At 43.3% G+C, this 21,333-nt stretch overlaps 1 protein-coding gene across 3 annotated transcripts in view; it reads right to left on the bottom strand.

Moving 5' to 3' along the window:
* The window catches only part of EDEM1 (ER degradation enhancing alpha-mannosidase like protein 1), a 33,075-nt gene that overhangs the window by 4,339 nt on the left and 7,403 nt on the right, over positions 1-21,333 (bottom strand). The window contains exons 3-11 of one of the 3 annotated variants that reach the window (XM_032290535.1): positions 16,752-16,855; positions 14,221-14,392; positions 13,007-13,190; positions 10,475-10,649; positions 8,436-8,556; positions 7,131-7,301; positions 5,210-5,283; positions 4,260-4,356; positions 2,044-2,241 (exon numbers count right to left, since the gene is read on the bottom strand). In XM_032290535.1, coding sequence (XP_032146426.1) covers positions 2,044-2,241; positions 4,260-4,356; positions 5,210-5,283; positions 7,131-7,301; positions 8,436-8,556; positions 10,475-10,649; positions 13,007-13,190; positions 14,221-14,392; positions 16,752-16,855 — 1,296 coding nt within the window. The remainder of the gene's footprint in view (positions 1-2,043; positions 2,242-4,259; positions 4,357-5,209; positions 5,284-7,130; positions 7,302-8,435; positions 8,557-10,474; positions 10,650-13,006; positions 13,191-14,220; positions 14,393-16,751; positions 16,856-21,333) is intronic. The other 2 variants (XR_004272508.1, XM_032290536.1) reach the window with 2 other exon arrangements.

Below are 21,333 nucleotides of genomic sequence, written 5' to 3'. Positions count from 1 at the left end.
CCCTTGAGGAGCAAAATCACCCTCAGGTGAGGACCACTTACATAATCTAATATCCTCACTTTATAGATAAAGAAATGGCAGATCCAGGGAGGCTAAAAGGCATCACAGCAACTGCTTAGTGGTCAGGACTGAAAACCACATCCCTGGAGTCCTAAGTCCACCCAGAATTTCAGAAAACTTTTCTGCTATTTGAAAATACTGTTTTTCTGAGCTATGTTTTTCTCATTCACAACTAAACTCTAAATGCTTAAGACTACGTTTTGTTTTTTTTTTTTAATTCAAGCCCCCCACCCACTCCTTTGTGTCCTCAAAGGAGATGCACGTCTTGAGAACTAACCAACTGTGATATCCCTGGAAGCAGTTGTCTAAATACGTTCATTATCCGCTTCATCTCCAAAGAAGCATTTTCCTCATGCCCTGTGCTTGAACTCACTATGCCCTGCTCCTCATCCCTGGAAGATCAAGACTGGCAGGCCCTTCCATTGGTCCTGACTGTCCCCTAGGCCACCTTTCTGTGTTTTTGCAGGTGCTACTGCTTCTGCCTGAACATCCTTTCTGGGGATAACCCCTCATCCTTCAAGGATCTCCAGCAAGTGACTTCCTTGGAATCCCACCTTGATTTTCTCTGGAAATTATTCCCTCCCCTCTGTGTTTCAACAGCACTACAGACAACGCCTAAGATGGAAGTGGACTCCTCACTAGGCCATGCCCCTATCCAGAACTGGGAGCCCTTCTGAGGGCCTGAATCCCTGGTGCCTGAAATCATGGGATCAGATCTATTAGTGAATGCGGCAGGTCAGAGATGTCTCCTTCCTAAAGAGAAGACGCTGCCTGGGTCCAAATCCTGGCTCCACCATGGGACCCAAATTTCTCTGCGCCTCCCTTCATTCATCTGTAAAATGGAGATGTTAAAAGTACCCACCCCTCATAGGACTGTTGTGAGAAGTAAACAGGTCAACCCACATAAGCGTTTAGAGTGGTGCACAGGTTAACCCTGGTATGTGTTCCGTAAGCGCTGGCTGTCATGAGCTCTTCTCCCTCTCACTCTCCCTTCCTCCCGATTATGCTTTGCCCACTCAATCAGTGCTCCATGGCCTGATGAAAATGGGGGCAGGGGTGGTTATCTACACTCTGGCCTATCGATTTACTTCACAGACTGATGGTGAAGACCTTCACTGGGGCATTAATGGAAAAGCACTGAAGCACAGTCTATGACAAGAGGGTGCCCCTAACGCCAAGGCAACCCATCTGTGGGGAGGCGGCTGAACACCTGACCGCTGAGGCCCTGAGGGATAACAAGATTCGAAATTTCAACTCATCCACATTTCCCTATCCTCACTTCCAAACCATCCTATTTGATTCAAATCAACACAGCTACCTGATACTTTCACTAGGGATGCAAGGACTTCCATTTCCAAATCTTTCCTGCTGCTTCTCAGGACAATTTAGGTATGGAGTAAAGCCCTACTCTAAATGATCTGGGTGTTTGCGGCACTTCGAAGAGCAACTTCATTAGGACCGTCCTGACTATGACTGCTTTTTTCTCTTCTCCTGCTGGTAGGTGATTTTGCTGAATGTCTTCCATTTGCCTCTCCAGGCCCACTGATGGATCATATCAACAGACTCCATCGGCCTCCAGCTTCTGCCCCGGGCAGCCAAGAAGATGCTCCAGAAGGCAAACAGGGGAGCAGGGAGGAATCACATGTTGACTCTGTCAGCTCCCTCCAGGCAAGGCCACGAAAGTCAGATCTGAGCAGTGGCTCCTGCTGGGTGGCCGCTCCTCCCACAAGACTTCCCACTTCCGGGACCCTGCAGCCATTCTCTCCACTGGCGCCTGTAGCTAGCAGTGATGATGCCACCGCTGCTCCTGTGATTTCTCTACACCCTGACAACATCTATGTAAACGGTTTCTTTAGGAGGTGTTTTCAAACCTCCCAATCTGCGTACACCATCAGTTTTCTGTCAGGAAGTCTGAACAACTAAGGAATTAATAGTATATTCTCTTCCTCTATATGCAATTCACCCCTCGAAGAAGCAACTCACGTTGGAGCTGGAGTTGATAACTTTTAACTCGTGAGGTTTCAGCCTGTGCACAGACTCTTGGTCCTGCCCTCCCTCTTCAGAGAAGAATTCCTTCCATGGCAATTCCCGAAGATGCTCGTCCACAGATATAATGTGTCCCTCTGTTGTGAACATGTATCTGGTTCCAGATTTGTGTACCGGATTGTCTTCATCAAACAGCTAGGCGGAAGGGAGAAAAAGATACAATCAATTACTGTAGCACACTTGGAACTGAATCATCGGGGAGTGTCCCAGCTACACAGGGAGTAGAATCTGCTTGGGCCTCACGCTTCTCAGTGATAAACGGGTGAAAAGGAATTGACTGACAACTGTGGTGCCCAGCCCAGGCTGCAAGGCAGAATCAACTGCCTCATCTAAACTCATAGCGAGACCCACCTCCTCCCTACACATATCCTGCCCAGACGCAGAGACTCAGAAATTCCAAGGCTAAGACCCAAGCACAGGTAGTCTCTAAGAGCTCCCTGGATGATTCCCATGTGCTAATTAAGAGTTCTCCTGCTGGAATTCTAGAGCTACCCCCAACATCACACACACCTAGACCCTGAACTGTAAATGCTGGCAGGGAGGAAGCAAGTTTTATCCATCACCATATCCTAGCACAGAGCCCAACACATCTGCCAACATTCAGTTCATTTCTTGCATAACATGGGCTGGGCTCTGAAGATGCAGTGGCACAAGGCATAGTCCTTCCCCTCAACGATGCATGCGACATGGAAAGCAAGAGCATCTAGAAAGAACATCTAACCCAATACGGGAAGCATCAGTGCAGGAGAAGGCAAGTGTTCTGTGAATGATGAATGAATGCACACCTAGAAATTCTTAGCAACTTTATTGGTCACCTAAACTATTTCAAGACAAGGAAAAATGAGATTCAGTGCAGCTTGTCATTGTTTGCACAGTAACAGGAGAAGAATGGGGCATACCCCAGCATTTTCCTAGACTCTGTGTTCTTTCACGTAACATACCCTACAGGGTCACCTTCCTTTACTCTAAAACTTGCCTCGTTAACATCCCTCTAACACCACTGGCTGCTGGATGGAAATACGCAACTAGGTTCTGGCCAGCCTGATTCAGCGGAACTGAGCAACCTGCACTGACAGCAAGAACCACTGCACATGCAGGAACCAACAGCAGGACAGCTGTCTTCCCACTGGACAGACCACATGGGCTGTTGGTGGACACACCTCTGTAGTCGTCTGTGAAAAGACACCAGACACAGAAGAGTATCATCTTAATGGATCAGACCAGCAGCTCCAAAACCTGGCTCATGTGAAACCACTGGAGGCACTTGTCAAAACAACAGATTTCTGAGGCTGCTTGTTTTAAAGATTCTGACTCAACACAGCTGTAATCTCAGCAAAGGCCCTAGGGTGATTCGGACCCAGGTAGCCCCAGGCCTATGAAACACGGAACTAGATAAATGCAATTTATCACAGCTGCTTCTATCTCTGACCCTCTGTCGAAGTTCTCAGTTGCCACACTACCTTATAACCAGGAAACCCTGCCCTCTGTTTCTATGTAGCCATACTGTGGAAAGTGGCAGGGGGCATGAGAGTGGCTATATCTGAGGCCGAGTGGTGAGGTGGAAAGAGCACCACAGAGGGAGTCAGGACCACGGTTCACACTTCGGCTCTGCCACAGCCACCCCCATACTTCAGGCAAGTCACCTGACTTCTGTGTAGACTGTAGTCTTGTGAGAGAAAGAATGAACATATGAATATTAGGTAATACCAAAGGTTTTTTTCAGGACACACACACACACACACACCATGTGCCTGAGGATGTGTGTATGGACAGAGACAAGGCTGGGTTGCGGGTCTTGGCCAAGATCACAAACATCAAGAGAAGTGAGAAGGCATTATGAACACAGCTCCCTTTCTCAGAGGCGTCTTCTCCAACCACCGCACTAACACTGGTTCTGTATCATTCACTACCAGCATTTCCCACAGTTTGTACTCGTAAGTTCAATTCTTGGTATACTTGACAAATGGCTTTTCAACAAGGTTGGAAACCATGAACGAAGACAGTAATATCCTTTTGTTCTGACAGCATTTACATCCCCCGGAATATACAACGTCCAGCATGTAGCTGTGGCCAGTATCTGTCAGATAGAAGACTGCGAATGCTCGCTCTATGCAGTACTAAATACTCCTGGGTTCATCTTTCAACACACATACCAGATACAAGTATTTACAGGTTTCACTGAGAAAGAAGCTCTCCATCCGGTCCTCTGTGGACTTGTCGATGACGTGATGCAGCGTGGCATACCCACACCTACAAAACAATCGTCCAGTCAGTTCTGACTCTCCTTCCCACCTGCTGATTCACTTCAGAAGCAGAAACATTCTCTTATCAGAATAATCAACCAGTCATCCAGCACCATATGAAACTATGTTTACATTGAAGAGCTCTCCTTTTTTTATAACCTGGGTTGTTTGCAAATTTACTTAGCAAGTGCTTTGGCTGCTAAATTATCAGGTGAATTACAGGCTGTGGGGGTGGTGGCAGGGAACAGTGAAGGGTGTTGGCCAGAAGCATAACAAGGCACCAAGAAAGTGATTGGCAACAAATTTAAAAGGACTAATTCAAATTTCTAGTCCTAATATTTGTAGAATTGACTTACTATTTGAGTATCCTAAGATAGTATTTTTTTTTTAATTATGATATAGTGGGTAAAAAAAAGCATGTCACAAAATTGAAATGTAGAGTATGTTTCTTATATATACATATATACACACATCGTATATAAAAATATATTTAAAAGATTATAAGTATGTACACTTCAATACCGACTACAGTTTTCTCTGTATGTGGAGATTACAGTGATAATATTCTACCGCTTTATATTTTCTGTACTCCCTAAACATGTTAGTGTATGTGTTATTGTATAACTAGGGAAAGAAGTTAGAATGAATACCCATAATCTGCTAGAACATCATGGAAAAAAAAGGGCAGTTCCCACTATAATAGAAAGGTTCTACTACACCAAAAGGTAAGCAATTTTCCTATAAATGTAACATTAATGACCTGTTTGTAAATTAAAATGCAAACTGGGATACTTCCCCAAAACAATTTGAAATAAATCAAAAGTGGCTGACAGAAAAAGGAAGGAACTTAGAAAACTGACTTGACTTTTGTGTACTTTTCCAGACTCTGCAGAATATCCATTCCTACATGGAGGTAGAAGGGATTCTTGGTTGCCTAGAGAGAACACGAGAGAATGTGATCCAGCACGGGCTTGGAAGACATGCCATCAACAAGCTTCACGGTGACTGCAGGGCTTCCCCACAGACGAGACGAGTCGCCAGCCAAAGGAAGAAACAGGGCCAGGTCATCTGATCTTGCGGTCACAACAGATAGAGGACTAAGGTATTCTGTCAGTTCACATCAAAGCATACCTGTGACTTGATTAACTTTAGTCAGGGTAAGGCCACCTGCTCCAGGGTAGACGAACAATACTCTACTTTGGTTCTTATCATGATTAGAAATAAAACAATGCCCACCCTGGCAGTACCGTATCTGAGAACAAATCCAATTTCTATCTTGCCTCAGAACTCTCCAAAAACTTAAGACACAGGCACAGGAAACAGGACCTTGCCACCATTCCAGTTATGGCACCATGAGGAAAGGCTGATGAGAACAACAAGGCTTTCCAAAGTGTAAAAGGAGGCCAGCACCCTTTCCTTTCTAGTCACCCTAGAAACCAGTCCTCAGTTGCCTACTCTTCTCACATACTCTTAGATGGTTTTACTAGGGAAAAAAACTTCTCTGGGAAGAGGAGCCTTTATCCAACGAACAGTTCAAAAGTTGGGGATCTTTAACTCATGCCTAGCGCCAGCTTGCAGCAACAAAGAAAACAAGGTTAGCGGTCTCTGGATTAAAAGTGCACAAGGTGTGGCTTCGGAGGGTAAAGCTGTGGAGTACAAGACATCTCTGTCAATGTGAAGCAGAAGCTGAAATCAGGAAAGAATTAGTGACAGAAACAAAGGGGAGTCAGCTCACAGGCCACAGGACTAAGCTTAAGAGGAGAAATCAGCCAATAGCTGGCAAGCCATCCTCTATGTACGGCCTTGCTCTGCTGGGCTCACAGAGGCCAAACATGCGGCTATCACCTTTTCCCTTTTTTGAGAAGTTACCTAAAATTCATGGTTTTACTAAAGGTCCCTCTTTAGGCATGAGGACTATTACCAGTTTCATAGGATTTCTTTCCTTGTTTTTTATCTGAAGCAAATGGCAAGGATTTGGTATAAAATATCATTGAATAAATAAATCCAAACCTTAGTGTTAGCTTCACCACCAGAGTTTCTAAAACTCAGGCTCTGCTTGCTATGGCTGGCCCACAATGGTCGTCTGTTACAGGCCTACCAAATTTCACCAAGGCCAGCTTCTTGGTAAGTTAACCACTTATGCTGCTGTGCATGTGAATGGAGGACTCTCAGTGTGTATATATGTATGGCATGCACAGAAGTATAAATATCTGGCTTCAACTGTCAGGAGGAAGACATTTAACAGCTAAAGTCACATTCCCTCTGCCACTGAAGTAATTTCACAACGGATGAACACTACATATATACATATATTTTTTAACATTAAACAAAAACAGGCATCCAGATGAATCCCAGATGATCTCCTTTACAGCCAAGAAAATGAATTTTCTTTTTGTCTGAGTAATTGTTACACAGACTGGGGTTCCACAGTACACTGGTGCGGAATTGCATCCCAAAAACGGGTGTTTTGGTCAAATAAATTTGGAAAACACCTTAGTACAAAAGCTTCCTCATGAATATTTAAAGATATGAGCCATAAATCCTATGGTAAAAACATGTTTCAGCTTTGTAGAATATGAGGTTAAAAACAATACCTTCTCTGTCCTGTGAAGTCATGAATGACACTGAACACTAACAAGAATACAGATGGGGGTAACTCGATCGGAGTCACTCTAAAACAACATAACTCTATATCACTCAGCAAATGTTCATTAAGAACCAACTGCTGGGGTCAGGGGAGGCAGTGAAAGAAAAGAAAAAAAAAAAAAACAACTCTAATACCTGGTAGAGGAGATATGTGGATTCCACTAACTCTGGTCTCAGTGGGTAGAAGAGAACGTCAGGGGCCTGCAGCTGCCAGTTATACCTCTCAGGGAGGGCACCATATCGTTTCCATATGGCATAGTAGAAGGCATGAAGGCAGATGGCATCTTCCACATCTCCTATGAGCACCTAAGGAGAGGACACAGGTCATCAGGCTGAGATACAGTTCCTAGAGTGACAAGACAAGGCACAAAGGGCCTGCCTGGGCTCTCCTCTACCCTCAAGTTCTTACTTGACCTATACATATGGTTGAAGACAAAACCAACCCAAAAGCGACAACCCAGACAAGTAAATACCCTCCCTATCTGGCTAGTAATGCCAAATTGATATGAACTGCACAGAAAAGGAAGTTACATGTACTAAGGAACAAGGAATAAACAACTGAGCACTGGATTATACAAAAAGCACACACAGCCAGGAGCAGTGTCTCATGGCTGTAAACCCAGCACTTCAGGAGGCCGAGGCTGGCAGATCACCCAAAGGCAGGAGTTTGAGACCAGCCTGGACAACATGGTGAAACCCCATCTCTATCAAAAGTACAAAAAATTAGCCAGGCGTGGTGGCGGGCGCCTATAAGCCCAGCTACTCTGGAGGCTGGAGCAGGAAAATTGCTTGAACACAGGAGGCAAAGGTTGCAGTGAGCCAAGATTGCGTCACTGCACTCCAGTTTGGGCAACAGAGCAAGACTGTCTCAAAACAAACAAAAACAAAAATCACACACAGTCACTTCTTTTTTTTTTTTTTTTTTTTTTTTTTTTTTGAGACGGAGTTTCACTCTTGTTACCCAGGCTGGAGTGCAATGGCGCGATCTCGGCTCACTGCAACCTCCGCCTCCTGGGTTCAGGCAATTCTCCTGCCTCAACCTCCCGAGTAGCTGGGATTACAGGCACGCGCCACCATGCCCAGCTGATTTTTTGTATTTTTAGTAGAGACGGGGTTTCACCATGTTGACCAGGATGGTCTCGATCTCTTGACCTCATGATCCACCCGCCTCGGCCTCCCAAAGTGCTGGGATTACAGGCTTGAGCCACCGCGCCCGGCCTCACAGTCACTTCTTAAGCATGGTTTTGCACTAGTGTGGAATGGCTCTGTTCAATATTCTGGAGACTAACTTCACAAACGGAAAGATGAAAACAGATAGTGTCAGTGACTTCCCAAATCCAAAGGAGACAGAGAATGCTCTGGGTATTAAAAAAGAAAGAAGGGGAGGGAGAAACTCTTTCTAGTGATTGGTTATTCTTAGGAAATCTGATTGCAAAATACCTGCAGTCCAGGGAAAAAGGCCTGCAGAGAGTCAATCCAGGTATTCATCAGCTGCCCACTGAACATGTTCACATTGACATACAGTGGGGGGTCTCCTTCTCCTTCATTGCAGGCTTCCCGCCTGCAAACCCAAGCAGCACATTCACTGGTGAAAAGAAAGCTCACTGACAGATCTCTAGCTCTCCAGCAGTCACTGGTAGTTTCATTTAGATGAAATCAACATTAACTTTTTCTCCTAACTCATTCCTTAAACCTTTGGAGACAGACTGCCTTTAACTATCAACACTAGACTCTAGCAGAAGATAATATTTACCACAGGATCAAAGTTCCTAAGGCAGGCATTGTAATATGTCAGGATTTCACAGTATTCTGCAGAAAGCACTTTGAGCTTTGGGTTTAAGAACGCTGCACGTAAGAGAATTCAGTATATCGTGTGGGCCTATGCTGGATTTCACCCGAGCAGAAAATCTTGGTTCCTCTGGTACAAAGTCTCTTCTTTAGTAATGTCCTACAGCATGGCCTGGAGAAATGCATCAGAGCAAGACCCCTGGGGACTACTGCTCAATTTAGTTTCTGGCTTTGAAAAGCAAAAATAAATTCTACCCAAAAGGTCTCTTAAACACAGCAGACACAAGTGGTTCCTACATCAGCAATGCAGAAAAGGGCCCAAGAAAATCCTACCAAGCAGGAAGCTCAGTAGCTATAACTTGTACTGAAACTGGCCACTTAACACAAAAATACATACAAAGAAAGATCTGGGGGCCAGTCGTGGTGACTCACGCCTGTAATCCCAACACTTTGGGAGGCCAAGGCGGACGGATCATGAGGTCAGGAGTTCGAGACTAGCCTGACCAACACGGTGAAACCCCATCTCTACTAAAAATACAAAAATTAGCCAGGTGTGGTGGCACGGCCTGTAACCCCAGCTAGTGAGGAGGCTCAGGCAGGAGAATCGCTTGAACCTAGGAAGTGGGAGCTATGGTGAGCCGAGATCGCGCCACTGTACTCCAGCCTGGATGACAGAGCAAGACTCCATCTCAAAAAAAAAAAAAAAAAAAAAGAAAGAAAGATCTGGGGAAGAGAGAGTAACACTAGCGTAGAAGCCACTGTAGCTTCAAATGGCTCTCTCTCCTGTCATCCTGTATGCACAACAGAAAATGGTGAATAACATTATTTTAAACAAACTTGGAGAGAAAAAATGTGGTTAACTGTCCTATCATCAAGTATAAAGACCAATTCTAACAATTCTTTGGAAAGTAATAGAACCAAAACATTGTCCTGCGAATAACTGTCTTACATTGTAGATCTATCTGCAATTAAAGCCACAGTTAAACACTAGGACGTGTCAGCTCCTAGAGTAGTGGCCAGTCTCCAGATGGCCCCTGATAACCTCTATTCCTGCAAGTCACATCCGTGCGTAGGCCCCTCCCACACTGTATCAGGGTTGGTCTGGATGACTAAAGATCTAGCAGAAGTATTGGTATATCATTCCCAGATTAGTCATGAAAGCACTGTGGGCTGCCATTTTGGCCTCTCTCTTTTTCTCTCAGCTCACTCACTCTGGGGGAAGCCAGTGGCTATGAGCTACCTACAAAGACACCCCTTAGCAAAGAACTGAGCCCTCTAGCCAACAGCCAATGAGGAACCGAAGCCTGCCAGTCACCATACAAGTGGGCCTGGAAGGGGATCTCCCAGCCTCAAGCCGTGGCATGGCTGTGGCCCTAGCCAACAGCTTGACAACAACCTCAGGACAGATCCTGGGCCAGAGTGACAGGCTCAGCTGCTGCTGGATTACTGTCACAAACAAACTTCATGAGATGATGCTTGTTGTTTTAAGCCATGAGGTTCAGTACTATGCTAAACAGTGACAGAAAGTTAACACAGCTCTTTGCCCCCATATGACTAACAAACTAAGAGAGGTGGTAAGATGAGGGCAGAGATAAACAGACCCTGTGAATGTATGTTAAAAAAATACAAACACTTCAGAATGCATTCTGTTTGCTTTACAAGGCAACAGACGAGACGTTAGGGAGACATACCCTCTTCTTAAGTAGTTCTGAATACTCTGATATGCAGCATTAAACATTTCTAGGTCTTCTTTTTCTCCAAAGAGAATGTAAGATTTCAAGAGGTATTCATAGAAGGAGTCCAGCCCGGCACCCAGGCCACTTTGCTTTCCAACCCAATGGCCCGTCTGAATGTTCACGACGTTGCCTGCGAAAACAAACAAGGCATTTGAGGTCCCAACTGTCTCATCAGGGAGGACATGGATGGAGACGGGCCTCCTACTCCAACCACACTGCTCGTCAGCACCTCTATCCTTGGCATGCAGGAGAAGCAGTAGATGCTTGGCCCTAACATTTTTATCAGTCCTATCAGTAGCTTAGCCTAAACATATTTCTAAATATATAGTGCTTACTGACACAAACATGGGGATAAACATTTAATGCAAAATAAAAATAGGTTTGTCATTTTGCTTTTCCAGATTGATGAAGCATTTCAAAATCCAAGAGTGTTCACAGACTTTAACCCAGTACTGCCATTCCTGGGAATTTATCCAAAAAAAAAGTTATTATTTTTTTTCCATCTTTTTTTTTTTAAAAGATGGGGTTTCACCATGATGGCCAGGCTGGTCTTGAACTCCTGAACTCAGGTGATCCACCCACCTCGGCCTCCCAAAGTGCTAGGATTACAGACGTGAGCCACCCATGCCCAGCCAAAAAATAAAATTGCTTTAAAAAGAAAAAGTGGCCAGGCATGATGGCTTACACTTATAATCCCAGCACTTTGCAAGGCCGAGGCAGGTGGATCGCTTGAGCTCAGGAAGTCGACACCAGCCTGGGCAACATGGTGAAACTCTGTCTCTATCAAAAATACAAAAAATTAGCTGGGCGTGGTGGTTGGTGTCTGTAGTCCCAGATACTCAGGAGGCTGAGATGGGGGTTCACTTGAGCATGGGGGATCACTTAAGCCTGGGAGGCAGAGGTTGCAGTGAGCCGAGATTGTGCCACTGCCATCCAGCCTAGGTGACAGAGAGAGAGATCTTGTCTCCAAAAAAAAAAAGAGAGAGAGAGAGAAAATATAATTTTTTTTATAATAAAACAAAGCAACAAAAAGAATGGTAACTATGAAAACAACGCAACAACTTGGAAACAAGTGCTCTGCCAAATGTCAGGCAGAATAAAAATATTTGTTTGTATTATAAAGAAAAATATATAAAAGTTACACATGCCAGGCTGAAAGGATCTACGGAAACCTAAACAGTTGACAATCTGGAGTGATACCAGTCAACTATTTGGTGACAGGTTGACAATTTGTGACTGCTTTATTTCTATTGCTGTTGTTAAATACAACAAATACATAAATTTCAGAACTTAAACAGGTAAAAACCCACTTTAAAATAACACCTAGGCCACGAACAGTGGCTTACACCTGTAATTCCAGCACTTATTGCTTGAGCTCAGGAGTTTGAGACTAGTCCAGGCAACATCGTGAGACCCTGCCTCTACGTAAAGCAAGCACGAGCATGGTGGCACAGGCCGGTCATCTCAACTATTTGGAAGGCTGAAGCGGGAGGATCATTGAGCCTAGCAGGTGGAGGCTGCAGTGAGCCAAGATCGCATCACTGAACTCCAGCCTGGGTGACACAGTGAGATCCTATCTCAAAATAAATAAATAAATAACACTTTGAGTTAGCAAAATATTTATAACTATTAAAGATAAATGATGAGTACAGAGGGGTTATTATTCATTATACTTTCTACTATACCCTGAAATTTTCCATAATAATTTTTTTTTTTTTTTTTTTTTGAGACGGAGTTTCGCTCTCGTTACCCAGGCTGGAATGCAATGGCGCGATCTCGGCTCACCGCAGCCTCTGCCTCCTGGGTTCAGGCAATTCTCCTGCCTCAGCCTCCTGAGTAGCTGGGATTACAGGCACGTGCCACCATGCCCAGCTGATTTTTTGTATTTTTAGTAGAGACGGGGTTTCACCATGTTGACCAGGATGGTCTCGATCTCTTGACCTCGTGATCCACCCACCTCGGCCTCCCAAAGTGCTGGGATTACAGGCGTGAGCCACCGCGCCCGGCCCATAATAATTTTTAAGTAACACCTTGACCAAACATTCTCAAGGGAGGAAAAACCCCACCTCATACAGGTTTAATCTGGACTTTCAATCTACTACCACATGCCTAGATTTTTAAAAGGAAAAAAGCTGCTCCAAAGTAACTCTATATTCCTATATTTAGAATCTTATATTGAAGCAATAAAATCTGCCTCAGAGGCAGTTCTTTTTATGTCATTTCCATTAACAATAATTTTCAAGCCCAATATGCCAGGGGATCCAAATCAGAAGGGAGTCCTCAAACACAAAAGCTTTATTCTTTTCCATCAGACTATCCAGCCTCACTCTCTGCAAAGGGTCACATAAAGAAATTAGATTGAGCTGACACAATTCTTTCTGCGTTGTCAATTGAATTAAAGACTGAAAAAGGGGCAGAGCCCAGAGAAGGTAAAAGGAAAGGGAACCAAGCGGTGTACAGTCCCAATGGCGAGCAAAGGTGCCACACCTAGCAATCCTGTATCGTTGCTCCGGAGGTTCCAAAGGGCTTTCACTGCTCGTCTGGCCACCCACTCAAATGTGGAGTCCCCCAGCAGTCGGCTCAGAATCCCAAATTCCACCAGGAGGGAACCAGCTCCTGCTGTGCACGTCTCATTATTGCTGTCAGGAGGAACTCCTGTCTTTAGATTTACCTGGAGATGGGAAGAGATAAAGACTATGACAAAACTCAAGGAACCCACAGGGCTGAAAAGCTGGATCTCAAAGACTACACTCGGCTAATAAACAAAGCTTACCAGTGAGTCAGCCCTCTGTCTTCCAAGATATATATGAGGTGAATGTGGGAATTAAATTTAAAAGACACAAACAAGACAATAAGAACAGCAGAGCCTTGCTTTATTAATAGGAGCAAGTCATCAGGGAAAGGCTGTAACACTTCACTAAAACGTCTCATTCCAGCAAGTTTTCTTCATGGTAACACAGACACCAGGCTTTAGGGTTACATACCAAGGCAAACTATAGAATTGCTTCTAAATTTTAAGTGAGCCACTATGAACTCACTCCTGCTCAGCACCTAAACAAACCTCCAACTGGAAGAGAAAGGAGGCACTGCCAGAATATGACAGCCAGTTTCATCATGAAGGCTCTGTGCTCTGGCAATTTTCAGCCAGTTACCTAAAAGGCTGACTCAATTCCCAGAGGAGTTCTGGGCCTGGCAAATCAGATGTCACAAAGATAAAATCTAATTCCAGATCCTGGCATTTAAATCAGCAGCTAACTTGCTGGTCTGTACAGGCTCTATTTGAAAGATCCATGTGAAGCATTCAAAAGAACACTCACTGAGCTCCCGCAATAACCATGTGAGAATCTCTGGGGAAACAGACCCAAATCAGAGATGAAGACAAACTCCCCACACTGCTTTGAAGCAGGGAATATAAATCACACATGTAAATGAACTTAAGAATACTGAACTTCACAGAACATCAATTCCTTAAGGGGAAGGAATAAGTCAGATATATGACTATTTGCCTTTTATATAGTTGGATGCTCAGTAAATGCTGAATTAATTTTAAAATATTTACATCATATTTAAGGCCAAATTCTCCTAAAGACACTGCTTTTCTCATCTATCTCCATCCCACTCCTTCTCCCAAATAAACAAAGAATTTTAATTCAGGAAGACAGTAAATTGTCAAACACAAGGGGTCAAGCCAGTCTACCCACCCGAGGATATGGAATTCCTGTCTTGGTGTTTTCAAAAGCAGGGAGGAGCCGCACGGCCAGGTCATGGGCCATGTATAACAACTCATTATCATAATCCTTAATTGTCATGTCACCAAAGGGCTGCTTGGAGTCAGTTATTATTCTGTGAGCAGAAAGGAGGCTTCCCAGAACCCTGATGACAGGAAGAACAAAAACATAATACAATCATGTTGCTCATAAATGCTCATAATACAATTCACAAAGACAGAAGTACCTTCATATCCACATAGACTCAGAACTGCCTGACGTCAGAGAGACCTGACTTAATGGCCTCTTAAATTCCTTTCTAGCTCTAATAAAACATGACGGATTTTTGTTAACCATATTACTAAAAGAGAAAAAGGGAATCATTTATCCGAGTCTACCAAAAACAATACTATTTAAAATATTAACAATTTTGGTAAATTAAATCTTAGAGCATTAAGAAAAGGGAGTTGGCTGGGTGCAATGGCTCACGCCTATAGTCCAAGCACTTTGCCAAGGGAGATGGATCGCTTAAGGCCAGGAGCTCAAGACCAGCCTGGGCAACAAAGCAACACCCTGTCTCTATTAAAAATAAAAATAAAAATAAATTAGGCTAGGCATGGCGGCTCATGCCTGTAATCCCAGCACTTTAGGAGGCTGAGGCGAGTGGATCACCTGAGGTCGGGAGTTCAAGACCAACCTGACCAACACAGAGAAACCGCATCTCTACTAAAAATACAAAGAATTAGCCAGGCATGGTGGTGCATGCCTATAATCCCAGCTACATGGGAGGTTGAGGCAGAAGAATAGCTTGAACCTGGGAGGCGGAGGTTGTGGTGAGCTGAGATCACCCAGTGCACTCAAGCCTGGATAATAACAGCAAAACTCCATCTCAAAATAAATAAATAAATAAAATTAGCCAGGCGTGGTGGCACACACCAGTAGTCCCAGATACTTGGGAGGCTGAGGCGGAAGGATTTTTTGAGCCTAGAAGTTGAAGGCTGCCATGAGCATGCTACTGCCCGGGTAACAGAGCAGGACCCCGTCTCTTTAAAAAAAAGAAAACAAAGGAAAAAAAGAGGGAGTGTACTAATTGTTCTCAGAATATTGCCTATTAGTATTATTAAATTACTCTTGATTTATTTCACTTGGGGAAAACACTCATAAAAAACAGAAGCTGGGCATGGTGGCATTTGCCTCTAGTCCCAGCTACTTCAGAGGCTGAGGTGGGAGGATCGTTTGAGCCAGGAGTTCAAGGCTGTAGTGAATCGTAGTAGCACCACTGCACTCCACCCTGGGCAACAGAGCAAGACCCTGCTCTAAAAATTAAAAAATTAAAAAATTAATTTAAATTTTAAAAAAAACAGAGAAAGGTAAGACAACAATTACTAAGTAATTTTTGTAGTTTTGGCTGCCAAGCAACTGTTGAACTTCCCCAACATCTTAACATCTAGAAAAGAAGCAAGGTGAGGAGGAGGAGAGAATGACCTACTGAGCAGGTTAACAGCTTACACCTATGTCCTTGTAGACTCATAAAGTCCCATTCTAATGATCTGAAGTAGATTGTGGCATATGTTAGAACAAAGGTTTTCACAATTCTAATTTTAAATAAGTATTGCAACTGTTAACTGGAATGTTATGCAGTAATACAATTTTCAAAAAACTTAAACAGGAAAATAATGACAGCAAATTAAAGCAAAGAAATCGATATACAATATACTAGGTATAGAGCATGATCCCAATGCGCTAAACAAAGAGAGAGAGAGGGAGAGAGAGAAATAGAAGAGATATACTTAACAAGGATAATATACTAAAATGGTAAGCAGTGATTTTCTGTGGGTGGTGAGATGGGGAACTCTCATTTCCTTCAGAAATAGGCAGGGGTTTTCCGAGGTCATCATGAAAGAAGTAAATGCGATCAGACTATAAAGAGAAATGAAATGAAATTCTGTACTAGACTGACACCTATTTTACACCCCCATTAAAACATAAATGTGCCCAGGTATGGTGGCTCACACCTGTAATCCCAGGACTTTGGGAGGCCGAGGCATACGGATCACTTGTGGTCAGGAGTTTGAGACCAGCTGGCCAACATGGTGAAACCCTGTCTCTACTAAAAGCACAAAAATTAGCCAGGTGTGGTGGTGCGTGCATGTAATTCCAGCTACTCAGGAGGCTGAGACATGAGAATCCCTTGTACCTGGGAGGTGGAGATTGCAGCGAGCCGAGATTGTGCCACTGCCCTCCAGCCTGGGTGACAGAGACTCCATTTCAAAATAAAAAAAAAAGTTTAATCTATAAAAACAAAACAAAATATAAATGTGTCTTTCCCTTCAGTCCAGAATGTGATTACTTTGAAACAATTGTTCCAGTTTTGATAAACATGATATGAATATGAAAAATGCACACTGGACTCCATATGGACTCCCTGCCTGGATCTTGGGGCTAGGAGACCCTCACGGAAATTTTTCTCCTTAAATACACAAAAAGAAGTCTTCAATTCATTTTATGAATATTCATTATTTTACCTTATTGTGGCCTCAAAGACTTGGACAGTAGAATCTTTGTCAAATGAAACTGTGTTGATCACTAACTTGACTGCTTTCTGGAACTCGGATGAATTTCCCATTATCTTTAAAAAGAGGAACACAGGTCATTACAGCAACCTGAAATGAAACTGAGGCTATATCATCACAGCAGCCCAGTCGCTTCATCTAAATGTCTGTATGTGGTTTTGCTATCACAGGAGTAGAAAGATGAGGTAGAAAAGCACAGTTATTTCTTAGAATATATTCTCGGCACAGGGCAGGACCATTTCCTCCAACTCAAGACAAATGACAAAACTATGAAAATAATTCCTTGTAAAATCATTGGCATTCCTCAACTTCCTGACTCCACTCTCCAGCAAACTTCACTATGATCTTATCTAACACGCCAGGCATTGTGGTTTCTAAAACTTCTGGCAGATATACAAATAAATCAGAAAACTGAAGAAACAAAAAACATCTTTCTCTCTGCTCCTCAAATAAATCAGCAGCTTGGGTGCTTGGCTCCCAGGAGACCAAAACATCTGGAAAATTGAACTTGTCGCTTGTTATCCAGATGTCTAAACATTTTGAGAAATAGTAGTTAATATCTTTTGGAGCACAAGAACAAAAAATACGAATAATCAGCTCTATGTCCTTTTTAAAAACTGATCTAGTTCTATTACAAGGACACATGCAAACGAATGTTCATTGCAGCACTGTTTACAATAGCAAAGACCTGGAACCAACCCAAATGCCCATCGATGATAGACTAGACAGGGAAAATGTGGCACATATACACCATGGAATACTATGCAGCCATAAAAAATGATGCGTTCATGTCCTTTGTAGGGACATGGATGAACCTGAAAACCATCATTCTCGGCAAACTGACACAAGAACAGAAAATCAAACACTGCATGTTCTCACTCATAGGCCGGTGTTGAACAATGAGAACACATGGACACAGGGAGGGGAGCATCACACACTGGGGTCTATGGGGGGGAACTAGGGGAGGGATAGCGGAGGGTGGGGAGTTGGGGAGGGATAACATGGGGAGAAAAGCCAGATATAGGTAATGGGGAGGAAGGCAGCAAACCACACTGTCGTGTATGTACCTATGCAACAAGCTTGCATGTTCTTCACATGTACCCCAAAACCTAAAATGCAATAAAATATATTTAAAAAAAAAAACTGATCTAGAATTATGATTCCTATTTTGGATGCGTAGATATGATGTCACACTAAGCTACTCTCTCCTATGTGAAGCACAGTTGGGCATCAAACTTTATAGATTAACCTGAATCGAAATGATTTCATTCCACTCAAAATCTTATGACAACCCTGGGACCATAATGACAACATAAGGACATACTATGAAAGAAAAATAAATTTCTGGGACCCCAAAATCACTAAGCCAAAGAGAAAAGTCAAGCTGGGAGCTGTAACAGGCAAATCTGCCTCCCCTTTTATTCCTAAATAAGATAGCTACAAAGATAAAAAAAAAAAAGCTATGTATGTCCCTTACAATTCATCTACAAAGACAGTCCTGTGGGCCTCAAGATCTTCACCCCAAAACGATTCTGCTGAATTTCACCCTGGCAATGTAAATTGATCATTTATCTTCACAGGTGCCAAGAAGGAACAGAACTGAGTCTGCTCACCTGAGAAAAATGCATATCTAATTGTTTCCTCTGCCCTATTATTTATGCAAAAATGCAGACTCACTAAGACAGACAAAGGCATAAGTGACTATTCCTCTACCTTTGTCACAGGTAAATTGTGTATTCAGTGGAAGGCTAATCAGACAGTCAAAAGAAATGCAACCAGCTATGCAGGATGGCTCAGGTCTGTAAGATCAGTACTTAGGGAGGCTGAGGCAATCAGATCACTTGAGGCCAGGAGTTTAAGACAAGCCTAGCAACATGGTGAAACTCCATCTCTACTAAAAATATAAAAATTAGCCAGGCATAGTGGCACACACTTGTAATTCCAGCTATTTCAGAGGCTGAGGCACAAGAACTGCTTGAACGCATGGGAAGGCAGAGGTTACAATAAGCCGAGATTGCACCACTGCACTCCAGCCTGGGCAGCAGAGCAAGACTCTGTCTCAACAAAAAAGAAAAAAACAAATGTAACCATTTGTCTTTTATCTACTTAAGACCTGGAAGTGCCCCCTCACCCCACTCCCACCACTTCAAGTTGTCCCATTTTTCTGGACCAAACCAATGTACATCTTACACATATTGATTGATGTCTCATGTCTCCTGAAATGTTTAAAACCAAGCTGTGCCCAACTACCTTGGGCGATGTCATCAGGACCTCCTGAGGCTGTGTCAAGGGTGTGTCCTTAACCTTGGCAAAATAAACTTTCTAAATTAACTGAGACACTATTTGTTTCTTCATCAGACGCTACTATTTTCATGTATGTCTTATTTCCTAAAATTTATTGGTCTACTACATTTTTTCCACCTCATCGTTATTTTGCTGTGACCTACAGAGTAAGTACAGACATTTCTAGGTTTCAGTTCTTTCTTTTTAGAAAATGATGCAATAATGCTGCAAGTTGCATCCAATAGTCAGGGGATTGCTATCTTCACAGTGTTTCCATACCACATCTGTTAAAGCCCGTTTAATTATTAGTAAAAGAAAAGGAAAACCTCAACAGAAGTAACACCTGAAAAATAACCCTGAAGCACTAAAGGCCGGATATTCTACAATGAAAACCACAGAGATGGGTCTGTTTCCTTACAGATGTTTACCGGCAACAATATCTGGTGAAGCTGCAGGTGCTGACATGAGCTCAACTCAAGCAAGGATGGTGAAGGAAGTCAACAACTCCTGCCTATTGTAGTTTACCATTATGGTCAGATAGCTACAGAACCCCAAGTAACCATGTTCTGAATCACTCACTCATGTTTGAAAAAGGCTGAATGGGACAGCGAGCTAAATGGGTTTGTCTGTTTGACTGTAAAATTTCTCAGAGTCTTTAAAATGCTGATGGGCACTATGGCTCTCTCATAGTGGGTCCAGACATACAGAAGTTCTCAAGTTCATTTGGAAACAGAACTGTTCTTTCAGGGAGTAAATGCCTTTAGACTCTGTGTTTCGAAATGCTTAATTAGTCGGAATTCATTTTTTGAACAAACCCTTGCACTGCTACTAAGCACCAGACACCATTAAGTGTTAGGGAAAGTATGGCAAACAACAGAGTGGCAAGCATGGTAGGGGGATAAAAAGACAAAATGGGGCAAAAAAAAAAAAAAAAAAAAAAAAAAGCCAGCTACTCGGAAGGCTGAGGCAGGAGAATCACTTGAACGCAGGAGGCGGAGGTTGCAGTGAGCTGAGATCACGCCACTGCAGTCCAGCCTGGCGCAACAGAGTGAGATTCCATCTCAAAAAAAAAACAAAAAAAAGAAGTAAGCTTTCATCATGAGCTATACAAAAGTCTTAGGATGTTTCCTTTAAGCAACACTTGTTGGCTGAGTCAGTCTCTGGTATCATCAACAAATTAGTTCTAAGGTCAAACATACTTGTCTGGGCACATTTTGTTCACTGATGGTAAATGACTGAAACACAGCAGCAATAACTTCAGAAGGAGACATTGGGAAACTAACGTGCTTTGCAATTTAAATTATGCTAAATCAGTATCCCAGATTTTCTATTAGACCACGGGCTTACTCCTATTTCTATTACTTATTTATAAAATGATGTAGAATGATCTCTCAAGCTCCTTCCAAGTTGTGGTAATTCTACTACTTGGTGAGCACATTACCCAATTCCTTTGTGTGTTATGTGTGTGAGAGATGAAGTCTCACTCTGTCTCCCAGACTGGAATGCAGTGGTGCAACTTCAGCTCACTGTAACCTCCGCCACCTGGGTTCAAGTGATTCTCCTGCCTCAACTTCTCCAGTAGCTAGGATTACAGGTGTTCACCACCATGCCCAGCTAATTTTTATATTTTTAGTAGAGAAGAGGTTTCACCATGTTGGCCAGGCTGGTCTAAAACTCCTGACCTCAGGTGATCCTCCTGCCTCCACCACCCTAAGTGCTGGGATTACAGGCGTGAGCCACTACATGCAGCCCCAATTCTAACTCCTAACAGACAGCTTTAAACTCTTCTACAGCATGTTAAAAGAAACAAGAATAAATTATTAGGCACAAGATTTGGGCTAGACCGCAATGAGAATTTTCTCATGGTAAAGGCTTGCTGGACAATGAAGGAAAGCAAAGAGGATGTAAAATCACCTTTACTAAGAAGATTTTAAAACAACACTATGCTGGAATGCAGTCCCCTGGAAACTGTTTTATGGCAAAAGGTGAAGCAAATGAAGCACACAGACATGGCACCGTGCACCAAGTGCCACATTCCCTTCAAGGTGCTTCTGGGTATCTGCTCAAAGGTCTCTAGTTCTCCAGACTCAATGAGCAAAACCACAGGATGTCAGCACTCATAATGGCAACTCAGGCATGGAGGGGCCACGAAACAGGAAGTAGCAAATAAAAGAGAAGAGTTTCTAGAGAGCCCCACATAAGGACTGGCACTAGGGCTCCAGCTTGCCCTTGGGAGAGTGAGTAGCTGCTA

Source organism: Sapajus apella, unplaced genomic scaffold (genome assembly GCF_009761245.1).
Source record: "Sapajus apella isolate SASKATOON/1434 unplaced genomic scaffold, GSC_monkey_1.0 scaffold23, whole genome shotgun sequence".
Classification (NCBI taxonomy): domain Eukaryota; kingdom Metazoa; phylum Chordata; class Mammalia; order Primates; family Cebidae; genus Sapajus; species Sapajus apella.
Note: the sequence above shows the minus strand (reverse complement) of the source record. Positions and strands in the feature narration are given on the sequence as shown.